This window comes from Eubalaena glacialis, chromosome 5 (genome assembly GCF_028564815.1).
Source record: "Eubalaena glacialis isolate mEubGla1 chromosome 5, mEubGla1.1.hap2.+ XY, whole genome shotgun sequence".
Taxonomy (NCBI): Eukaryota; Metazoa; Chordata; class Mammalia; order Artiodactyla; family Balaenidae; genus Eubalaena; species Eubalaena glacialis.
Window position 1 is genome coordinate 144,807,232 of NC_083720.1, and position 25,549 is coordinate 144,832,780.

Below are 25,549 nucleotides of genomic sequence, written 5' to 3' on the forward strand. Positions count from 1 at the left end.
GTTCTGCCTATGTTTTCCTCTAAGAGTTTGATGGTGTCTGGCCTTACATTGAGGTCTTTAATCCATTTTTTTATTTTTGTGTATGGTGTTAGGAAATGTTCTAATTTCATTCAAACAGATCAGTGGTTTCAGACGCTATTTTAGCAGTTGAACACTGATAATTAATAAGAAAGGAAAGAACATTTCAGGATCAGAAGACGGCACTTCAAACATCATATGGGTGAGAAGGAACATGGTTCATTCAAGTCCTCAGCTAGTGCCATTTACTCCCTATTCTGCCAAAGCACGTTGGGCTTCCTTGATGTTCCTCAATGTGTCACACTTTCCTCTACGAATTCCAATTTGCTAAACCATTTCCCCCACCACCTCACTGAACACCCACTTATCCTTCATGTAAAAGCTTAAATATCACCTCCTCAGGAAGTCTTTTCTTGCCAAGATGGCTATATCCTTCCACTGCACACTGCTGTTTTCTTCCTTAACAATCATTTAAAAATAGAATTTTCCATTAGGCCATATGCTACATGGCCCGTGTCTGCTACCATAATCTTAGGGCTGATAGTACACCTTCAATAATTATTTGCTGGAAGTCAATCTTGCTATGTAGAAAAAGTGGTGAGTATTGAAGCTTGGGAATTTTGTAAGCCACACTAATGAAACTGGAATTTATAATGAAAGCAATGGGGAATACTGAAAATTTTAAAAATATGTCAGTGACCAATATCAGGTTGGCATGCTAGCATACCTTGTGGGCAATATGGAGAATGGATTACAGGAGGTCAAACTTAAAACAGGAGGCAAGCATGTAAGGAGATAGAGACAAGATGTAGCAGCAGTTACAATAATCTAGTTGGGAGAGCCCCTACCTTTGATAGGAAAATGTTCTGCTAAACCATTTTAGAGGTGGAGCCTCTGCCTTTGGGCCTATGAGCCAGCTGACACCTAGCCCTGAGAGTAGCCTGTAGATCTGCTTTGCATGAATTAAAGAAGGAAAAAGGACAAATGCGCCAGAATTTGGAGAAGAATGTGGCTGTAGGAAAGAAACTGAGGAAAGTCCAGAAGAGAGAGCAAAATAAAACTCCTGAATACACTGTCTACCTTCTCTCTCACTGGAACTAGATGATTACTCCACCTTGACTGAAATAAAGTCAACATTAATCATGAAAGTTTTTATTTGATAGAATTTTTTTTGTGCAGTGGGGTAAGAGATGGGAAATTGAAAGAGGACCTGAGTTCTGCATCAAGGTTGGCACTGGGAGGAAAAAGAAAAAACAAAGATGGCACTAATGGACACTTGGGCCAGAGAAAGGGCCTCAAAAACCAACTGGGTCACACAGAATTAGAGGAAAATGATCCTGGCCCAAATAAAGACTGAAACAGGAATTGTGGAGAGAAGGGTATAGAATCAAGAATAGCTAAAAAGTAGAATCAATTAAACCTAGTGACATCTGGCTTCAATTTTTTGTCTGCATAATGTTGGTGTCATTCACCAAGAGATGAAATAAATAGAGAAGAACAAATTAAGAGGCAGGAAGAATAATGTTAATCTTGAATCTATTAAATCTAAAGCATATTACTGGGACTTCCCTGGTGGTCCAGTGGCTAAGACTCTGCACTCCCAATGCAGGGGGCCTGGGTTGGATCCCTGATTAGGGAACTAGATCCCACATGCCACAGCTGAGTTCGCATGCCACAACTAAAGATCCTGCATGCTGAACTGAAGATCCAGGCATGCTGCAACTGAAGATCCCGTGTGCCGTTAACTAAGACCCGGCACAGCCAAATAAATGAATAAAAATAAAAATAAATACAAAGCGTATTACTGACATCGAGTAAAATTGTTAGCAGACTGTTATGTACATATATCTGTACATGAAAGAGGCTTAAACTGGAGGTAGAGACTCTGGAGTCAATATTTCTAAGTGATGGTTGAAGTTGACCTCTCGCATTTTCACAGAGTGATAAAAATGTAGAATATGAGATAAAAATGTAATTCTTAGTAACAGAAATCTCTTCTCTAAAGGGTAGTGTTTTTTATATGTAAGGATAATGAAGATCATAGTAGGTAGGGCTAGGAAAAAATACGAACATATAAATGCATGGATAAGCACAAAACAATAAAATATGGTATATATCCCACATATACAAGTAGAGAATTATGAGTACCGCAGTTAGTACTATACTGAAGATGATAAGTGTTTTACTTTTCAAAATAATAAAACAATATAAAAGCAAATATGACTCTTTAAGGGTGTCCAGTCAGAATTGGGGAGTATTCTGGATTCTTTAAATGTAGGCAATATGAAGTCAAAGATATACAGGTTAACACTTCACCCCTGTGGCTCTCTCAAATTCCTATTATCTAAAGCAGGGGTGCCCAACCCCTGGGCCACGGGCTGGTACCAGTCCACGGCCTGTTAGGAACCGGGCCGCACAGCAGGAGGTGAGTGGTGGGCGAGTGAGCGGAGCTTCATCTGCGGCTCCCCAACGCTCACATTACCACCTGAACCATCACACCCCCGCCATGGAAAAACTGCCTTCCACGAAACTGGTCCCTGGTGCCAAAAAGTTTGGGGACCACTAATCTAAAGGTATATATTTTTTTTGGATCTAAGACACCATTAATTGCAAGACACATTTTATGTAACTATTTAAAAGAAAAATAAAACTGCTGTCCATCTAGGACACGATGCTAAAATATCTTCATTATACTGGGACTTCCCTGGAAGTCCAGTGGTTAAGACTCCGCACTCCCCATGCAGGGGGCACGGTTTCCATCCCTGGTCAGGGAACTAAGGTCCTACATGCCAAACGGTGCGGCCAAAAAATTAATAAAATTTTTTTAAAATCTTCATTATAAATACATCAATATCAGAGATAGTAAAATGTGAAATAATATGACTCTTTAAATCATTAAAATATGTTATTAAGAAGAACCACCTGGTAAACTTAGTGATAACCTTTATTTCCATTTTCCTCAGAATATTTTTTACCATTATTACCCCCCAATAATATGTATTTTAATAATTTTCTGATCTATGAATACTCCAATGAGGGAGCAGATCCAGATTACTATTGGTGCCAAGATATCCAAAAAGTCCAGATCTTTCAGTGCATATGAGTAATGTTCAATTAGAAGACAAAATCTCACAAGGAGACAATAAAAAAAACTTTTCAGTTCTCTTAATCATCTTCAAATGTGGACATATTTGCAATGACAAGCTGGTTTAACCCATCACTCAGATAATATTTTTATATGTCCTATCATTCTTAGGATGTCGAGAGCAGATTGTACTTGAGACAAAATTTTAAAATATTTCAGTCCATGAGAGATTTCTTCTATCTAAACCTTATTCAGAATATCCATTTGCAGCCTAGGCTGGAGATGCTTTTGTCCTCTTACCCAAAGTATCCTGCCTAAAAATAAAGATATCAGAAAATTAAAGTAGTTTCATTAACAACCCCATATCTGGTTCTGTAGGCTCTTCAGAATGGGGATGGTGTCTCGTCTCCTATTTAATCTGGGCACTCGACTGCTGGCTGAGAGTGGATAACAAATCCTGATCAGAAACCTTATTTTACTATTTATGTTGCAGAGTTCAGATACATCATCTTCAGAATCTAACATGATGTTACACAGCTGTTGCTCCATCGTACGACCCAGCAAAGAAAAAGGTCATCCAGCAGAAAGAAGAGGAAAACCTGACTTTTATGGATGATGAGACAATGACTTGATATGTGATGATGACATCTCAAACAATAGTGAAAATCTGGATGGATGATGCCTCCACCTAAAAATGGTCTATCCCTCTGTCTCCCTCAGTGGGGAAGTTGAGACCTAAAACTACCAACTCCCAAATAGGTGACTGTGTATATGAACATCATTTTACTATTTTACTGTCTTTATTGGAATAACTTAACTATTTCAAATAGCTTCACTGTTCATTACAGGGCTTTCCCAAAAGACCTACCAATTTTTCAGTAGAAAGCATCAACAGACAGCTTATGCACTAAGAATCATCCTTTCACTTTAAAATCCTCACCTTGTAGCTTCCACAAATCTTACATTCTGAAACTATTTTATCTAATCCCAATCCCAATCAAATCTTCAAACTGAAATATCTGCCTTAAACCAAATTCAAAATCTCTATAAATCCTAACTTGTTCTTTCCCCTCCGAAAGACAACCAGAGTTCATCAGAGGTGGCGTTTCCCCCTCACTTCAGTAAGCGATAAACTGAGCAATTTCTTATCAAAAGGTTGGGGAATCAGCATTTGACACAAATATCATGGCTCATTCAAATCTACTTATTATTCAGACAAGTTGTGGTCTTTTCTAATTGTTTTCTTTACTAATTATTCAGACAAGTGTAGGTTATCCTAGCATACTAAGGTGTATGGTTAGAGAAAAAAAGTGGTCCTCATAAGAATGAGACCCCCAATTCCACTGTAAACTTTCGGAAATTTTGGTTAATAAGATGGAGAAGCAGAACATAAATAAAGATGCTAGATGCTATAGTGACACCTGATAAAATGATGCTATTAAAATTTTATAATCCAAGGAAAAGGGACTCTGTAATTGTTTTTGGTGTACACAATTACAACTTAATTTTGTTGTAATAGTGTGAATGTTCATTATTATTTCTCTCTTTTCTGCCTCAGGCACTGTAGAAAATTATGTTTCATGTCAGTGGTTATTTTTCTTGTTGGTGAACAATTTTAAAAACATAAATATTCTACTTCTTCAGAAGAAAGACCAGCATTAGTTTTCTTAATTACTTGTTCGTTTCGATTGTGACAGCTGATGTTGCTGGCATTATTCAAGCAATTGCGTGGAGATGTCACCACATAATTGTACAAGGCCATGAAATTCTATATTGAGACACATATTTTCTTTCTAATTGCTCCAGAAAAACTATGCTGAATGAAAGAAATCTTTTCCTTTGACTGTATCCTCTAATGAACTTAGGCCTTTGACTGCCCTTTTGCACAGGAGAAGAGAGTTTATAACAGTAGGAAATGCTACAATAGCAGGTTACAAGTAAATTCTATGACTTCATTAAAATTGTTGTCATTTAATATTAAATTAGGTCAGAATGTGTAAACATTTTTCAGCTATAGTTATTAGACCTTAAAAACGGTTTCATCTAAAAGCCTTCTTTGTAGCTGAAGCAATTCTCTTGAAGTATAGCAAAGTCTGATGGGCGAAATAGCCAGTCACTTTTAAATTCACAAATACAAATGACTTATTCTGTTGGCAACAATAATAAAGAATAAAATAATTAATTTCAATTGTTCTTACTAAATGGAGCTGGTCAATTTCTGATTAACAGGCTTATTTCTACTACAAACTAATTGTGGGATATTGACCAAAGCCATTAAAACTCTGAATATTCATGGAGAGCAGAAGCAGGAGAGGCTCCACTTCAGAATATCTGAAATTCTCTTTCAGTTAGGGCCTTTCTTCTGTCATTTAAAGATGCCATTTAATATCATGAACCAAACACCGAAAGCAATGCACCCAGGTGAACATCATATTGAAAACCGGTAAGTTTGAAATTTTTAAAATGGAATTGAAAGCAAAGTATCAAATTAATGAACTAATTATTGGTCAATCAATAAATTTATCAGCCAAAACCAAGAAATAAACAAAAACCATTAAAATTTTGATCTATCCTGAAAACAGATGTTACAGCCAATTGTACAGTCTTGAGTTTAAGTAATATCATGATCCCTATACCCTACCAGTAGGCCATAAATAAATTACTGAACTTTCAAGAATGATAATTAGTAAACCTTCTCACAGCTCTCCTTTTGTTTATTCAGTCATTTGCAAGAATTTGGGGGAAGGAATATGGGGAGAAATATAAAAATTATATAAAAAGTATTTTAAAATATACTCCAATTTTGCAATCTAGAATCCTTACGAAATGATACTTTCTGGATAAAGTTTATGAAGAACTAAGAAACTGTTTCCCCTTAACATATTAAAGAGTTAAATAAAAACAGTTCAGATAGATATATTTCCTAAGTGAATTTTATAGCTTACCATCTTATCAGAGTATGCAGACTATAATTTTTTTCTCAATGATTCAAGGCTATAATAATTTTTAAATGCAATGGAATATACTGCAATACAGTAATGCCTCATGACCTGCTGATGCAGATGGTGATGTCTGTTCTTACATTTAATGACCCCATACTATTCTGCTTTATGACTTTGTCTACTTTGCAAAGCTTTTTTGCCTTTTCCTCTTGCTTTTTTGCTAGTGGTATTTATTTTTCACCACATTCAGCGTGTCTGCTTAAAGCAACCCTTACCCCTTTTCTAAGATGTAACTATGATCTTCAGTGGGCTTGGAAAATATATAACCAAATATATTAGATTTGTACTATGTAAAATCAGAAGCCGCAAGATCCAGAAAGATAGTGAAAAAACCCTGTCATTTAATGTTAAGATCTGGGTTAATATTGGCTATACGAACTTCAGTAAATTTTTAACCATAGAGTATTTGCTTCCTCTACTGTAGTCGGGATATATTAACACCTGTCTCAGAGTGTTATTGTGATAAGTTGATGAGATAACATATTTGAAGTCCCTTGTAAACTGTAAAGCTGAATACAAATGTATGACAGGGTCACTATCATTATTATCAGAACACGATCGCCATCTAATGGCTACCAAGCAGATAACAGGTACTCTAAGCCTTTCAAGGCAGAAAAGAGCAACAGCCCCAGGGGATGAAACCCAGGAAATGACTTTTGGCACAATTCTGTCCTCACTATAGTGTTACTCAAACACTGTATTACAAAGGAACATTTTTCACTTTTGTTATAACTGCTTTTTCTAACAACTAAACGTCATTGAGAGCTTTGTGAAAACATTAGGTAGGCATCAAGTCACCATGGTGTAATTTAAACCCTACTTCTGCCACTTATTATCTCTGCAGTCCTGGACCAATAATAACACTCTCTGGATCTCCATTCCTTCATTATCAAAGCAAGAATAGTAATAATTTCTAGAGAATTGTTGTTAGGATTAAATGGGATAATCCAAAGTGCTTATAAATTATAGCTTACAAACAAAGCAAAAACAGAAACATGTAAGTGTCTACACCAGTGGCTGAGACAACCCAGATGCTCTAGTAAATAAATATAAACAAGTCTCAGCTTCTTGCATGAAGTCAAAGGCAGACATTTATAAGTGATGCTTCTAACTGAGTAAGTTAATAGAAAGAAGAGCCAATATAAAACAAAAGCTTCAGTGTACTTGTGATCTTAAAATTTTATATGAATTAATTTTATTAGTCAAAAAAGTCATAATGATTAAACAGAGAGCATTCAGAGTTAGCAAAACTTTGTTTGGGTTCCCCTGGGATGTCCACTACCTGTAATATGTTACCAAAGTTTAAATTTTCTCAAATGTGCAAGGCGTTATTTACCTCATGGAATTGGCACATAGATTCAATAAATGTTATTTATTATTCTTCTATTATTTTATTTAATGCTATAATGTATACGTTTTGAAATAAATGATAGTCACAAAATTAACTGTTGTGGCATTCTATAATTAAAATTTGAGAAATACTATACTTGCAAATGTAGTTGAGAGCTTCCACTAATAGAGACTAGAAATATCACCAAAATTGGCAAAATCAGATTCCTATTAATGCTCAGGTACATCATATTTTATCATGGATATTGCAAAAAAATAGCATTTTCTATAGTTCTTAAAAAATATTATATACTAGACATGTGACAGAACATTCTACTCTGCTTTAAGTTATTATTCCTCACAACAAACTTATGAAGCAGATACTTTTACTGTCCCTATTTTCAGATGAGAAAGGGAAACGAGAGAGATCAAATAATTCGTTCAAGTTTACATAGCCTGACTGCAGCTGAGATTTGTCTAACTCCAGAGTCCAGATTTTTATCCACTACGTCATAATTCCAAAATTAAGTGTCATGTTCTTAGCTTTATACAATCATATTGAAAATAACTTACACACATTTTTTCTGACCAAGACATGCCAAAGCTTGTAAAAACTTACAGTTGATTTTTATAATTTTCCCTGTGTGAATGATGTTGCAATTTGTACATTACCATTCAAAGCCACTAGGGTTTCATCTCAGCTCTGCTGTGCTTTATCCATTAAAAATTAATAACAAAAATTACCTCCTTAATTAACTCACTGCAGAATTTTATATTGCTTGTTCATCAATCTAAAATAATTTAACAACTACCTAGTTAATTCCTAACTGATATCATTGGACCATTACTTCCCTATTGGCATCTGGACATATACCAAGAGATACTGGCCCCAGGTGTTTTTAGATATACAGTCCAAAATAAATAACAAAAACAATAAAAAACTTCTTCACCCAATCATCCAAATGACCATTACATTATTTTCATCAAAGAATGATAAATAAGTAAAATGTATTTTCAATTCAGTAACTCAACTGCAAATTGTAAACACCAAATTTAATACAAAAGAACAGACAGGCTTTCTCTCTGAACATAAATGATTTACGTTAATAAGTATTTAACAGAAATTTATTCTTTCTCTGAGAAATTCTATTTTAAATATGTTGTGGTATATTGGACACATGACTAATATCTGAAAAAATATTTTCATGCATTTAACTGTATTGATTTTAACACAGAAATGTACCACCTGTAATAAGCTAAGTGACTTAATTTTTGAATAATCAGTACTAAAAAAACACCATTTAAAATGTTAGATAGATAATAAAAATTCAAATCAGAAAGCATATTTTTAAATATATAGACTAATGATGAAGTATTAAGAACTACGAAAAATAACCAACGATGGGACAAATTTTTTGACAAGGAATTCAAGATTTCAAGAGAGTTAAGCAATTTGTACTGGGCTCTTATTTTATTCTAGGCAACTGTGAAAGGCGCTTTACATGTAAATACGTCACCCATTTGGGTAGGATGATATTTTGAGATAGACAGTTTTATTGTCAATTGACAAATGAGGGAAAAGGGCTCAGAAAGATTGGATCACTTGCCAAGGCTACCGTGGCAAAGCTGCTTTCCTAACTTGGATGTGTCTGTCTCTAAAGTGCCTGCTCTCTTTTGATATTAATTTGTGGTTTCTTTAATTTGAATGAATCTTTAAAATGCAACTTCCTCTCAGAGAGTTACTGTGAGGATAAGCTGAGAGAGCTTAGACAAAGAGCATGGCTTATTACAGGCATTCAGTTTTCCTTCCTATCAACTTAGATCTCCAGCTACTAATTGCTAAAGGTTATACACAACCCACTCCTAGTATTAACAAAAGAAAGAATTGGAGAAATAGTATTTTAATGAATATGTTCCAAACAGGTAACATCAAAATGTGTTTTAGCCTCTTTTCCTTTCAACTTTAACTCATTTAGTTAATTATGATGCTTCACTGTCAAATTAGCCAGGTGCATGCTTCCCAATCAGCTTCCACCACTATGAAGGTAATACTAGGAGCAGCCTCAATAGACATGTGACCTTGCTGTAGTTCACTGAATAGGTATAGATTAAATATTCTAAAACCAAAACTCAAATTCTTATTCTTTATCGAACAGTATGCACTGTTTGATATTTAACTGGTGTTTTGATTACTTCTATTTGTAGAAAACTTGTCTTTTTCTGTTACATAAGGGTTACATTTTGCAAACAGTTCATTTTGGAGGACTCACTGGGAAGTAACACTGCTTAATATTAGATATTCTACTAGGCTTTATGGTAATTACCTTACGTCTGAGGAAAATGCTTGACGTCATTTACATTAACTATTTTCAACATTAAAATTAGCTGAGGAATATGAACTATGGACGAGGAACTAGATTTTATTTTTGGATTAAGCAAGCTCCTCATAAAGCTCCTAGCTTTTGCTACACTGATGTGTCACCATTTAGAATTTCTTCTGCTGAACTGGTAACATGGTGCTACCAGCTTGCATTGAAAGGAGTTGCTGAGGAAACTATTGATATCAAATAATTTATACCTTATAAAGACGTGAGCAAAATATCTTTCAGTTCTTAGTAACAAGAATTCCTTTATTTTAAAAAAGGCATTGACTCATTGACTCAATGATTGATGGTATATATTTTTAATCATGCAATTGGTTCTGTTTCTTTCTTCATATATGCTAGTAGTATACTCCAAGTAACATTTTTGGGTCTCTGAGGTAATACTAGTATACAATTTGTGTGCCAATCTTATCTGTGGCTTCATCTTATTTTTCATATCCTTCTTTAATCATTACCCTATTTTTCTTGAATGATTATTTTGTAAGATGCTTAAATTAATAGAAAAAAATCCTAATCACAAAAATTTAAAACTGCATAAAGAAAACTAGGCAAAAATATATTTCTGCTATTTTTCCTTTGACAGATTATGTAGTTCATAACATGCATTTCAGGGTAAATAAAATTTTAAGGGCACCTGTTTGAGTCTTAGAGATACTAAATGCTAGTAAATCTTGTTAGTACTTTTATTTTTCAAAAGGCTGTTGAGGTATATCTAACCAACATCACTGCTAATATCTTGCATGACTCAATCTGTGGCAAAAACACCACCATATCAACATGAATAAGACAGTAAAGAAAGATAAAAAGTGGGAAGGTCACTAATATACTTTTTAATTTATCAAAGTATAAACAATAGCATCTCATATTTTTTAATTAAAAAATAACTGGTCATATGTGCATTATAAATGATGCATTAAACAGAAAAACAGTAAATATAATACTTTACCGCAGGGGAAATGGAATGTTTGGTATTAAACAAATTGATAATCCTATGTTTAAACATGATACATATTAATTGAACATAAAAAAATTTCCAAAAAAGTAATTTAAGCATTAATTGAAGAAAACATAATAAAAGACATCTGGAAGGCTTATCCATAGGCTTTTTAATCTAAAATCTTAGCTTTTATATTAGAATTTAAAAGATAATATTAGATAATGCCAAGATCAGAGTAAATTATTCAGAATAGTTGCTTTTATTTTTTCTCCTTAAGGCAAGTCTCCTTTCGGGAACTCATTTTGAATTCATACACCATTTTTTCATTGAAATTGTCCTTTCTTGCTTTCATTAAAAAAAAAAAAAGATAATATCCACTTACTGCACTTTAAAACATATTTTATTTTATTCATACTACCTCTTTTTTTAGGAAGGAAGTGTGTTAATTTAGGACTCCATAGATATATTTACACATTAAAAGGATTCATGAAACTTCATTCATATTGTTCACTGCACTGGTCAACTTTTGAAAACCTAACTGCAAACTTATAATTCATTTTTAGATGAAAATACAGATAGCAAGAATAAAATAAAAAGCACATTAAAAGATGTCCACAGTAACATAAGTAGTAGAATTAAACGGTATCATTATTTTAGTTTTCAGACTTTTGAAAATGATTTTAATTTAAACCAGTATTTTAGAATGTTTAGTATTAATGAGCTTTTTACCAGTATCATTTATCAATAATGAGCTTCTTATATTCTGATAAGACCTTTAATTATGTTGCTTATAAACAAAACAAATTGTATAAAACCAATTCAACCAAAAATTCTTCTTTCTGAGCTAATGTACATAAACAGATATTTGTGGCTTTTTTCAAACCCCATAATGTGGCATCCAAAGTGAAATAGGTTTTCATTTTATTAACATTAAACAAACCCAAGTCACTTTAAGGACTATCTCACTTATTATAACTGTACTTCAGATATGCAAAGTAACATCATTTATCTTATGAACAATTTGGTGAACTCAGTTGACTCATAAGGTACCCTAGTTCTGGTTTCAACCAAGTTATCTACACCTTGAGGCAGATTCAGGAGATTCATCATATTTGTTATATCATTTTTTAAAATAAACTAACAAAGTACATTGCACTCATTATTTTATAAAAGAGAAATTAAAGTTTACAAATGTTCATTTTTGTTTCCAAGCAAATAAATTGAGCTATCTCTTCTATATTTTTAAGGCATTCTTTGCTCTTTATCATGGTTGCCTAACAAACACAGCTGAGATGTCTATGCTGTCTATAATTCTGCTTACGTATTACTTGGTTTTATTTTTATTGTGAAAATCTTTAAAAATACGTAAAATAGAGAAAACATTACAACTAATCAATGAAAGTTTCACCCCAAGCACCTATTTCCCAGCTTTGATAATTTTCAATAATTTACCAACATTGTTTCATCTATTCCCTCCTCCATACTGTTGGTAAAGCAAATCTCAGATACCATATTATTTCAACCACATGCGTCTCTATGAAGAGTTTTCCTCAAAGACAAAACCAAAGAAAAATATTTAGCACCCAACAAAATAAAAATAATTCTGTGATAATAATTCCATCACTACTCAAACTTCTCTGATAAACTCTGAAATATATTTGCATAGTGTTTTTATGTTTTGACACAAAGATGTCACATGGTATTTGCTACTTTTAATCTACAATACCCCTCCCCTTTTTAACATGCCATTTATTTGTTGAAGAAACCAGACCATTTACCCTGTAGAATGCCCCATACCTATGTTTGCTTGCTGGCAATCCCATCATGCCATTTAACATTCCCTCTCTCCTCATCCCAATATTTCCTGTAAAATCATTATGTAATCAAGAGACAAATAGATTTAAGTACTTGTGGGCAGGAGCGGTATTGCTGTGTACTTCTCTAGTCATTGTATTAAGAGGGACAAAATGTCTAGTTGTTAACTTGTAGTGAAGTTAGTGATCAGTGACTTTAGGTACTGCCCGTCTAATTCATCATTGCAAAGTTCTCCACTGATAGTATACCTTTACAATCATGCTATAGCACATATCGACACCATCATTATTCCTTTTAATGACTGCTTAGTGTACCATTGTATATTCAACCAATGTCCTATTGAAGGACATTTGAGGTTTTCCAATATTTTGTTTTTGCAAATATTTTGCAATAAATAGTTATTTGCATATATTAATTTTTACATTTCCAGTGTGTTAGGATTAAATTACTAGATGTTGGATAGCTGGATCTAAAGATAAATGTACGTATAGTTTTGCTAGATACTGACAAATTTCCCACCAAAAAAGTATACATTGTCACCATGTGTGACTCTTTCAAGATAAATACACATGAATGACGAAATTGTATAAGGTATCTGCATAAAAGTGAGAAAAATCTGCATTTTTAGAAGAATATCTGTCAAATCAACTGCAGGAAGAATGTCTCAAGAAATGGTTATCCTAAATATACATTTAAGCAGACAAAAATTTTATTTAGCTTCTTTTTGATATTAGCCTAAAATAGAGTGTAAAAAAATACATACATTATTTCCTTCTTTTGACAATTGTTACTATGACATTATTTATAATATAAAAATACTGCATGAACAAAAATTCATCATAAAATATTACAGCTGGAAACAACCTCAGAGATTATGTCTAATTCCTAAAAGTTAAAAACATGGACAATAAATTCCAAGAGGTTGATTTTCTTAAATGTATGCAGTATGACTCAAGATTTTAAAGCTTTAATGTTACTTCTACTTTAACTTGAAAATGACTATGTTTAAGGTATTATTAGTAGTAAAAAAAAATAAAAACTTGCCATTGTAGTCAAATATCTAAATTTGAGTGAACAATTAATTCCTATATCCTACAAAAGGAATAGTTTTGGTATTTGAAGACATTACACTTTATGCCTTAATACAAATTTAAACTATTACAAATATAGTGGGCTCCCTTCTTCATTCATTCAGCAAGAATTTATTTATCTCACACTATAACTCTGTGTGTGTGTGTGTGTGTGTGTGTTTATGAGTGTGTACCTGTGGTTGCTATTGGTAATTACTAATTTTGAGGTCAACTTTATCACATTAACATTAACCACCACAGTTATTACTGAGGTGGCTAAGATTTGAAAGAGTAAACTTAGTCCACAAAACTTTCATTTGGTTATATAAAATAAATGAAAAATGGGATTATAATTGTTGTCTCCTCCCCCAAAAAAGAAAATATTAACTTTTTCATTAACTGTTTCATTAGAATTTCCCTCTTTGAAAGAACTTTCGTTTTATAATTTTTTTCTTATTTAATAATTATCTTCCAACCAAATTTATATTTTCATAATAGATTATAAGATCACCAGAATAATGTGTCCAGGGTACCTAGCATGTGCCTTGCACACAGAATACAGAAACTGGGGATTGAAAAGACTGAATGCAGCCTAAACAATATTTAGCTTATCAATGAAAGCTAAATGACTTGGACCAGAGTTGTATGATATTGTGCATTTATTCAACATTTACCTGAAGGATGAAGATTCTGTTCCTCTAAAAATTCCAAATCAAGCATTAGATCATCTTCATCCAGTTCACAAGATCCCAAATTATTCAAAACATCCTGAAGAAAAAGCAAAATCACTTTGGTTAGAAACCAAAACACTGAGAACCTGAGGAAATATCCACATGTAGATGCCATGAAGCGAAAAAGAACTCAAAATTACAAAGGAAATGCTGTAACTGAACCCCAGAAATCGTTTATTTTATGAGCTTTAAAATTATCAGCCCAATAAAAATTTCAATAATTATAAAAATTTTAACTCCCATTAAAAATGCACAAAGAGGTTTTTCAAATGTATAGAAGTCTGTGAACTAAAACTTTAGATTCTTTTTCTAATATTTATCTTTCCAATTTGTGTTAACAGTCTTCGGACACATTTAATGAATTGTTTCTCAAACAATTTTTGTATACAGTACCAACCCTGAAATATTAATTTAAACTATGCTTGGAAGGGAGGGGGAATCCAGTTACTGTTTCCCAATCATTGGCTTTCGATTAGGAGGAATGAATGGGAGAAATAAATATCAATTAGATTAAAAATTAATTATTGATTTTCATAAAGTCATAAATATCAGAGCTAGATCATGTTACCTTTTCATTTTTTCTCAAGAGGGCAAATAGCACAGTAAACTAGAAGAGTATATTGAGAAATCTTGAGGGAAAACAGTGACGTGCAGAGGTAGAAATTCTTGAAGGAGGAATACAGTCCTGATTTGCGTATCTGTATATAGATTGGTAGTGAATATGTTAAGAAGGCAAGAATTTACTCTTAGAGACTAGGATGGAAATAACAAAAGTACAAAAAATAGAACATCAAGAAAAGCAACCTAAATGTTAAATGATACCACAACATTTCAGATTACTTTGTCCACTGATTTGAATGTTACCATAATTTATATTTAAAGAAGTAAATATTCATTAGAGAAAGCCTAATGACGTTGTCAAATGGACACCTTAGTTCTTGGGATTGAAAGTAAGGATACTGCAACTTTTAAATAAACCACTCTCACTGTAAAAAATAGAATTAAACATTATTAAACTTTAGAAACACATGTTATCTGTCAATAGAGAACAGTAGTTTCAAAGGTGATAAATATTGCCAAATATAAGTGCTTTTTTCTGTAAATGAAAATTACAGGGAACAATTACTATAATGGATTGCATTGTATTACATTGTATCTGTATTAATTACAAGGGATCTAATAATTTAAACTATAAACAAAATCAACTGTTTCTTGGAAGTTCTATGATATAATGTGGCAGGGATAACCAGTGAGAATAAATTGTTTATTTATATAGCATTAAAAAGATGTTATAAATATAGGCAACAAAAGATAGGCTGCCATTCTCAAAAATTCAAAACAGAATATTGAGACAACAAAAGAAATATAACTGAAGTTGATTGTGGAAAATTAAGAGTTTAGAAAAGGGAGATGTTATAAGGATACTAATATTATTAGGGTTTATTAAGCAGTATCCAAATAAGAGAATTTTAGTCAGGTAGTCAAGAATACATTGGTAAAAAAAATTGTTTAATGGTGAAAGTGTAGTAATTGATACAGCTCCAAATTAGCCTAAACAATTTTATACTTGTATTTTGAATTTCATTGACCAATATTATGGTCTTAACTGTTTTCATCCAAAATTCATAAACTGAAGTCTTAACCCCCAGTACCTTGGAAGGTGATTATTTTTGAAGATAGTATCCTTAAAGAGGAAGTTACAGTTAAATCAACTCACAAGTGTGGGCCCTAATCTAACATGACTGGTGTTCTTATAAGAAGAGGATATTAGGACAGACAACACAGACAGAGGGACAACCGTGGGAGGACACAGGAAGAAGGCAGCCATCTGCAAGCCAAGGAAAGAGGCTTCACAGGAGAAACCAAACTTGTCTACACTTTGATCTTAGACTTCCAGCCTCTAGAACCGCAAGAAAATAAATTTTTGCTGTTTAAGCCATCCAGTTTGTGGTATTTTGTTATGGCTGCCCCAGCAAACTTACACAACCAACAACACTTAGAAAGCAATGAAGATCGGAACAAAGGAAATAAATGAGTGCCTGTCATATGTTTTTGTAATTATGCCAAGTAAGGACATCTTCCTCAATGTAAGCTTCTACGTTTGCATAGCATTTCTCCCTTTCATTTGCAATCACCCCACTCAATCCACCTAGCTATAGAAGAAGATACCAAGTTCTTACATGAGCCAGACTTCCTGTCCTTGGTGGATGGTCCAAGATGGGCATTTTAACCAAACTTGCTGATCATGGCCCTCTCAGAAAAATGAGAAAAATTTCTGTTTGGTGATAGATATTGCAAGATGCACATCACAGGGGCCTTGGATTTCATTGCATGGTTAAGACCAGACTAAGTCTACTGGAAAAATGACAAGTGTCATAGTAGTAGATCTTCTGGTTCCTGATTCCAGCAGTTCCTGAGGTCCAGCAGCATACATGATCTTTTCAAGGTTGGATTGTTCACCCCTCTTTTGAATTTTGACAGTTAATACATCCATCCTCAGTTTGAAAATAAAGTTTAAAAAGATTTTATTTTTGTAACAAGGAAATACTTAAAAACTCTGCCACCATTATCCCAAACATTTAATGTAAGAAAGTAACACCAACAAAGTGAACAAATTAAATTTGGAAAATTCACTACATTGTTTTGATTTTCTCATTTTGCAGGTGACCCTTGACATTTAGTCTAGCAGGAGCCCATCGACCACTGGTCTAGAGGAGGTGCTCTTCAATATACTTATTCGAAATTGCATTGCTTTGATATCTTGCTTACAAAGCAACTTTCTTATTAATGGAGTGGAGTCTCTGAAGTTGGTGAAACATCATACAAAAAAGAGAGTAGATGCAGCAACGTGATGTTACAGAAGAAAAGTCAGTGTGAACTCACAGACCTAAAAGAAATATCTTTTCCAGATCTCTCCTTAAAAAAGACCAATAGCAGCAACAGTGTTTTTGCCCTCAGCCAGCACTTAGGGGAAGTCCAGATACTCATTACCCAGTATCCACCAACAAAAAAGAACCAGGGGTCCTTAATTATTAGGGAAAAAAAGAAGGAAAGAAAAAATACAGACTATTTCTGGAACATTCTTTTGTTGCCAGAAAACAAGATTTGTCTAAAAAAAAAGTTGGAGGAAGTTTTGAAAGGCTAAGAAAGCAACCTAAATGGCTTCTCCCTGGCTAATTTCTGACATTATGAGCATCAAAAAACAAACAAACAATAATCATTATGGCTAAATGAAACAATCTGAGCCTGTCAAAAACTAAGAGTTACTCAAACAGAAAAGTTAATGTGAAGGATATAAAGAGGCATTAATGATATATACACAAAAAACACAAACAGGGTAGAATATCTTCAATGTCTATTGTTTTTAATAAATAGCTAAACATACGGGTATTTTTTCTAATCTTATGTATGTTTATAATATGAAGACATGCACTTTTTTTGATCTGTGCAAGGAAAGACTTGTAAGTAAAGTAGTAGCATCAAAAGTAGTTCTGTACCAGGGATAGAAAGGACTGACCAGCACTAATGGTCACACATAACCACCAAGTGGAAAAGGAGTCCAGCATTTAATTAGTACTGATTAGTCAGACCCTGTATCTAAAAGGGCACAACTGTGTGCTTCAGACATTTGATAAATTAATGGAATATCTAGAAGTGATAACTAACAATAGTCTCTCATCCTCTGATAGATAAAAACCTAGGTAGCTCTGTATAATAAAGATAGAATAATGAAAGTCCATGGGTTTCTAATAACATGAATATACCAGGCATATATATCATAATAACAGGAAAACTGTTTATATAACAATTGCTGTTGAAACTTTAAAAGCAAATAATTTGGGAAGGGAGCACCAATATTGCACAAAATTAAAAGCTGGGCTTGAATTTTAAAAATAAATAAAGGCATAAGGACATAGAATGTAAAGTTTAATTGAAAAAGGAAAGTCCAACCTGATGGTCAGAATCTTGAGTTTGAATCGTCTCTGAATGTATAACAAATTCCAATGACTACACAAAGAATTATCTAGTCAACAACCCAGAAAGTGAAAATTTAAGAGAAGACTTTTTCTTTTAAGTCTAGTATAAAAAGTAAGTCCTAGGGAAGTGCAAAAATAGACTCAAGTATTTCTGAAATCCCAGTGAAAGATGAAAAGTTTCACATTAGCAAAGAGAATGAAGGCAAATGGTAAAAGGAAATGTAAATTCCTAGCATGAGCACATTTGTAACCAGTTTTAGGGTAAGCATATTGATTTGCTCTGTAATCATTGTAAAGTGCATAATTTTCTTCTTTAAAAGTGGCTAAAACATTTAAGATAAATTGATATGTTAGGCTTGGTGTTGTAATGAAACACCGAGAAGAATTTTATTATATAATATCTAAACCAATGCTTAAAGGCCATGGAAAATTTAATTTAATACATATTCTAATTAATTTTATGTAAGATTTATGTGGGTATTATGAGAAGAGTTGATTACTTAATTGTAAGGAAATACTAATTTTTTACTAATTCATAATATTAATAAACTGGATATTAAATGAAGCACAATTATTACTAAGTATTCCCTAAGCAGACATTTAAAAATCTATCAAGAATACTAATTAGTCATGAAATCTCCCAAATGACTTTAAGCCATTAAGAGTAAACTAAGTAGTTATTAATGAATTAATTCAAAATCAATTTTCTAAACTCTGGGGATTTAACAGTGAACCTAACAGGCATGTTTTCTTTCCTCATAGAACTTAAAGATAACTGTATTCTAGTAAAGAAATACCAATCTCATTTATCAATAAATAAGGTAGGTACCATTATTTATAAATCAGTCTCTTGTGTTTCATTACTGTGAATTAGTTCTCCAGAATTTGGTTGCTACTGGCTGAAAGAATAAAGTCGAATTTCTGAAGCTACAGAGTTGAAAAGACAAGTTCTGATCACTCTATTAATATGTAACCATCCCATAACCCTTTAGCCTTGTCTTTTTATTGCAATAAAAATAATAACTATGATCCTGTGAAAAATATACGAAGCTGGGACATGTTACTACATAGGAAGTGTTGCTTATAGAAGAAATAATTCCATCAAAGGAAATTATTGAATTATTAAAACATTCACTAATTGTGGTATTATAAAGATGTTACTAATTGCATTTCTATGCTGTTATATTTTAGTCAAAGCACTTTCCAAGTAGCCTTAAAATACCTAAAAGACAAGATATGAGATGCTCTAGACTTCAATACTTGTTTATGTAATTTTTAATGACACAGTAGAACTGCTCTGATCATTATTTAGTCTAAAAGTGAAGAGAGAATTATTCAAATTATTCAAGTTAATAAGGGACAGTCAATCTAGTTTACATTCTTCTAGTCATTCTCCATTATGATCAGGTGCTGCTAGGATATGTGTTTCATTCTCTACTAATCTAATCATAGGAGTTTTCACAGATTGACTAAAAAGAAAATGTCATTTTATTATCAAAAACAGATGATGTAGCTATTGTAGAAGACCCTCAGTGAAACTTTCCTGTCTAAAATACATTCTGAGACTGGCTTTACATTAATTACATTGGCTTTTTTTAATTGGGAAAAAAAGATAAAGTCAAGTAACTTGGTATACATCTTTAAATAATTCTTATTATCCCAGAAAGATAATTACATGAATTGTAAAAAATGAGAGACACAAAGGGACAAGGTACAGAAATCATCCAAAGCAGACATCTGAATAGGCTGGGTACATACATTTTGATAAAAGTTGAGCTGTTCACACCCATAGATGCAGTGGAAAAGAGGATAATACACCAATACTTGCATATAATTTTAATGATATGATTTCACTGCTATTTTTTGGAAAGAGAAATTAAAATGACAATACTTCGTAATCACTGCTCTGAGGAGTTATTTGGTTTTGATTTCCTGACTGGATAAATAAAGCATATTCAATCACTACAATACAGTTACCTTCACCTTTCGACATGGTAGACACAAAGTATTTCCAGACACAGCTTGCTCTTTGCTAGGTACTGACTAACCTTATGGATCTGCATACATCAAAATACATTTTTAATAAATATTTTCAAAAATTTGTCTTAATTCTTTCAGTCCTTACTCATAAGGCTTCCCATTACAAGTCCAAACACATACACAACACATATTTTGTTTTGATTACGCATATATTTTCATATTTAAATGTAAAAAAAATAGCAAAATGAGATTCCTAAAGCTATGCCCAGAGCTGCTAACTCTACTCTTTACACTAATAAAAGGTAAATGATTTTATGTTATTCAAATAGTACAGTACTAAAATACTAAAGCTGAAAAATCATGTTATAATATTTCACTTTTTTAGGAAAAGTTAACATTTATATGGATTCATATGTCCATAGATTTTATGTGGATTTTAAATCTATATCTGAATTCATACAAAATTTTAAAGTAAACTCTGAACATTTTCATTTTAATCTATGCAAGGGAATAAATTAAAAGTAATTTTTATTATTAAGCTATAAAAATAGGAAACTAGGGAGTATAAATATATAATTAGCAAACTCCATGATTCAAAATTAAAATATATAATGATTATTAGTTTAAAAATGCATTTTTTTCTTCTCATCATTTAAGATATGGAGAAAAAATAATGTCTCTTGGGATTCTACTTTCATGAGAAAAGAGAACCAACATTACAGATGCTGTCTCTTTGATTCTGCACTTGACTACATCAGTTTGTGTCACTGTCAATAAAGCAACACAGCTAAATAATTGTTATATAACACTCAAGTCCAATGAAAGCAAGATCCATTCAATAAATAGCACAATTACATTGTGTGTAATTGGCTTGAGTTGAACGTGGTAATGTGGAAAAGAGTGCTATCACAATTAAAATATTTGGAATTCTAGTATTTTTGTGGGATAGGGAGGGTAGGAGGGAGATGCAAAAGGGAAGAGATATGGGGATATAATATGTATAGTTGATTCACTTTGTTATAAAGCAGAAACTAACACACCATTGTAAAGCAATTATACTCCAATAAAGATGTTAAAATATATATATATATATATATATATATTAGAGTGAGATCATTATTTCTACCCTTCATTCTTCTTTGTGTACCAGGGGAACTGAGCATTCCACAGTTAAGAAGCATACTTCATTAAATTCTTATTGGTGTACCCGTCAACTTTTTGCCAAGAACCATTCTAATTCTTCAACTTTCACTTATAATTCTTTCTACATACTACTCTGAGATTACTCTCATTGAAGTAATCAATAATTTGTATATATTTCCTCATTGCCTAACACATGAAAAGATGACAATGGTGTATGTCTATAGAACAAATACTAACTCTATTGTCATTCAAAACCCAACAATCTGATCTGTATCTATCTCTCCCAAATTGCTTCCTGAAAACTTATTATTAAAAACAAACATATTTATTGATTGTTTCCCGGAAATGCCATTTGCATTTCTTTCACTGCACTGAGTCTATCCCCTTGCCCCAAATACCTAAAGAGCAAATACAAAGTAACATACTTATACTTTATTATATCACAGACATTTTTTTTACAACATTACTTATAACAGGTGCTAAAAAAATGCTTTTTGATAATGATAGGAAAGTTTAAAAGCCTTTCCCTTAAAAACTCCCTTTATATGCAATATATGCTGGTTTTCATAGAACGTAAGACCACCATAAGACTCGGTGCCACATGTGAGCAGAGTTCTTGTGTTTTCAGAATCTCTAGTGCTGCGCTGTATCATTATAGTATATGGAAAATAATATCTCATTTACCTAATAATATCTTATTTACGATATTATAATAATACCTCACTTAATTATCTGGGAATGAGATGTCTTATTGCCAAACTCTTTTTTTTTTTTTAATATTCTTTAATTTTATTTATTTATTTATTTATTTATTTATTTATTTATTTATTTATTTATTTATTTATTTATTTATGGCTGTGTTGGGTCTTCGTTTCTGTGCGAGGGCTTTCTCTAGTTGTGGCAAGTGGGGGCCACTCTTCATCGCAGTGCGCGGGCCTCTCACTATCGCGGCCTCTCTTGTTGCGGAGCACAGGCTCCAGACGCGCAGGCTCAGTAGTTGTGGCTCACGGGCCTAGTTGCTCCGCAGCATGTGGAATCTTCCCAGACCAGGGCTCGAACCCGTGTCCCCTGCATTGGCAGGCAGATTCTTAACCACTGCGCCACCAGGGAAGCCCTGCCAAACTCTTTTGATGACAAAAAATAGTGTCCTTTTTAGAACATCAATTTTTTAAAACTATCAGATGTTTTGGGGAAAATTTATTATCCAGAAAAAGTATTCATGTGTAGAACAGAGGGAATGTTTAAGAACTCTTAATTGCTAGCCCTACACCAGTTTAGTTGTCTAAGATTTCTGAGGTGTGCTTTTTTTGTTGTTGTTGAAGCTGTCATTTTAGCCTCATTGGAAGTGCTTACTTTTCACCATTATCAGTGTATATAGCTCTGAGAATTTTATGAATCTTCCATCACTATTCTAGCCAATATACAATGAATTGGAATTTGCCAAAGAAAACCTAATATGTAAGCTTGTTAAACCAGTGACCAGAAAGTGTATCATAAATACCATTCAGATGAGGATAGCTACTCTAGTGAAAAATGGGTATTTTTAGGCAGAGATAGATCTCATATAATTAAGCCTTAAGTTTTATTCTAGGTTTATATTTGTATATCGGATATTATGAAATTGATGACTGTTTTACTGATTTATAATTTAAAAATTGTCATAATTTTATTTCTAAAATAGGAATCAAATATATCCAGTGATACTTGTCATGCCAACCTTGTGTTAAATAATACAGCATAGTGGGAAATTCAAAAGATTGGGACTGATAAATCTGATTTCTAACCCTAACCCAGCCACCAAACCAAGTCTGTGAACTGAAGCAAATCATAACCTCCCTGATACCCTTCCATGAAATAAAATATTAGAATAGCTATTCTCTGTAATTCCATTCATATCTAAAATCTTCAAATCTATAAGGCAATTATGAGCTTCTTTCCCCTAATGGTATATACCCAGAGTTAGCCAAACTGCAAAGTCTAAGGGAACAGTCCTCCAAATCTCCCTGACTTCTGACACCAACAGCAAGTTTGGAGTGTTCACAAAAACACCCTCAAGTACAATACTTCACTGGAAGGACTCACAGAACTCACTGAAAGCTCTACTCATCGTTATAATTTACTACAGGTAAAGGGTACAGGTCAAAAATCAGCCAAAGGAAGACAGAGTCTGGGAGGGTTCCAAATGCAAAGCTTCCCTTGTACACATGATGTATTACTCTCCCAGCATTGACATGTGACAACACAAGCACAGTACTGCCAACAAGGGAAGCTCACTGAAGCTTTAGTGTCCAGAGATTTTTACTCGACTTCATTACATAGGTATGATCGATCGATTGATTGATTGCCTACATGGTTGCTCTCAGCCTCAACACTGTCTGACAATAAATGACCTGAAGCTTTCACCATAAATCATATGCTTGTTTTTCTGATGTGGGCTGCCCCACCCTGATATTTTCTGATGTGTCCAGCTCCACTCTCAGATCCAGTGTGGTCACCCCTGGACTCTAAACAAAGATACTCCTATCAGGTATGACATAAATTACCTCTCAGAACCTGAGGGCAAAGGTCAGACCTCATTTTGGGCAAAGAGCAGTTCACTACACATATACTGTTTCCATAGACGACGCACGGCTCATGATCTAATTTGGTTTCAAATTACTATGTTAGATTCCAGAGCCATATCTACAGGCAGAAAGTATCATTGTGAGTTGTTTTTTTTTTAATCAATGTTTATTTTTTAATAATACATAAACGAGGAATTGACTAAGATTATACATACTGAAATGGTGTATATATTGCCTATGTTAAAGATTTATTGGATATTTTCTAAATCTTTTCCCCCAATTTTCCATATTGGGCTCATAATTCTGGCAACAAAAAGTAATTTATTCCCTTATTCAATAATATTTATTGACGGCTTGCCAACTGCAGGGAAAGTACTAAATTAAGAATAATGACCGAAAGAGAGAAGTTTCCTATCTAGACAATAAATATACAAATGAAAAACAAGGTAATTTCAGCTAATTATATACGATATTTTTTTAAAAATCAACATAATATTTACTGGTTGTAGGAGGCAGCTACTCTACATGAGAAGGGCAGGGAAGGCCTTTCTAAAGGTGTCATAAGGGCTGAAGAATGAATTATAAGCAGCTATATGAAAACTGGAAGGAAAAAAATTCTCAACAAAGGACAAAATATAGGCAAATCATCTACAATGGATGTGAGATTGATATGTGAGTGGGGCAGAGAGAAGGCTGGAATGCTTGGAGCATAGAGGTGAGGTGCGTGGTACAAGAGGTTAGAGGTATGGGGTCTAGATCATTTGATCATAACTTTGAGGCAGGTAAGGAATTTAGAAATCACTGGAAAGTGACATGCTTAAATACACATTTTAGGAAAATCGTCCTAACCACTCTGCCAAGAATTCACTGTTAAAAAAAAAAAAATTTCTAATGGATCCTAACAGGCAGAAAGGCATGCATTGTTTTATAGATGAAAAACCCGAGGGTGAGAAAAATTAAATAACTTGACCATGACACAAAAAGTGGCAGAACTAAGAACTAAGATTTAAACATATATTTACCTGAAGAATAAAAGTTTCTCCATTAAGCTTCCCTTCACATGACGTGTGTGCACCCACGCACGCACGTGCCAGATTCTAGAGATATTGAAGGAAATCCTTAAATATCAAGACCTATTTTTTTTTAAGGTGACTAGCATTTTACTAGATGTTTGATCATAAATGAGCATGTATAGTTTTGAAAAAGAGCTCTAGACGAGTTTCCTTAAAACTTCTCAAACAGGTATGCTCCCATTTTTGCTATTTTCTATGGAATCTCAAACAAGTAAACTAAATTCTTTAGGCCATGATTCACTTTTCTGTAAAATGAAAGCAAATAATTCCTGATAATCTACTTTTCCTATCTGGAATTCTTTTCACGTACAAATGATCCTTCACTATGCTCTTTGATAATGTTAAAAAAAGTCTTAACTTTTCAAATTTTCCTTGATATTTTCTTTCTTTTACACAGTTGCAAGTTGAACCAAATTTCTTTTATTTATACTTCCATCAAGG

General features: G+C 33.1%; 1 protein-coding gene across 7 annotated transcripts in view; it reads right to left on the bottom strand.

The window, feature by feature from the left end:
- The window catches only part of CCSER1 (coiled-coil serine rich protein 1), a 1,301,104-nt gene that overhangs the window by 1,027,833 nt on the left and 247,722 nt on the right, over positions 1-25,549 (bottom strand). For all 7 annotated transcript variants that reach the window (XM_061191724.1, XM_061191723.1, XM_061191722.1 and 4 more), the window contains exon 4: positions 14,315-14,408. In XM_061191724.1, coding sequence (XP_061047707.1) covers positions 14,315-14,408 — 94 coding nt within the window. The remainder of the gene's footprint in view (positions 1-14,314; positions 14,409-25,549) is intronic.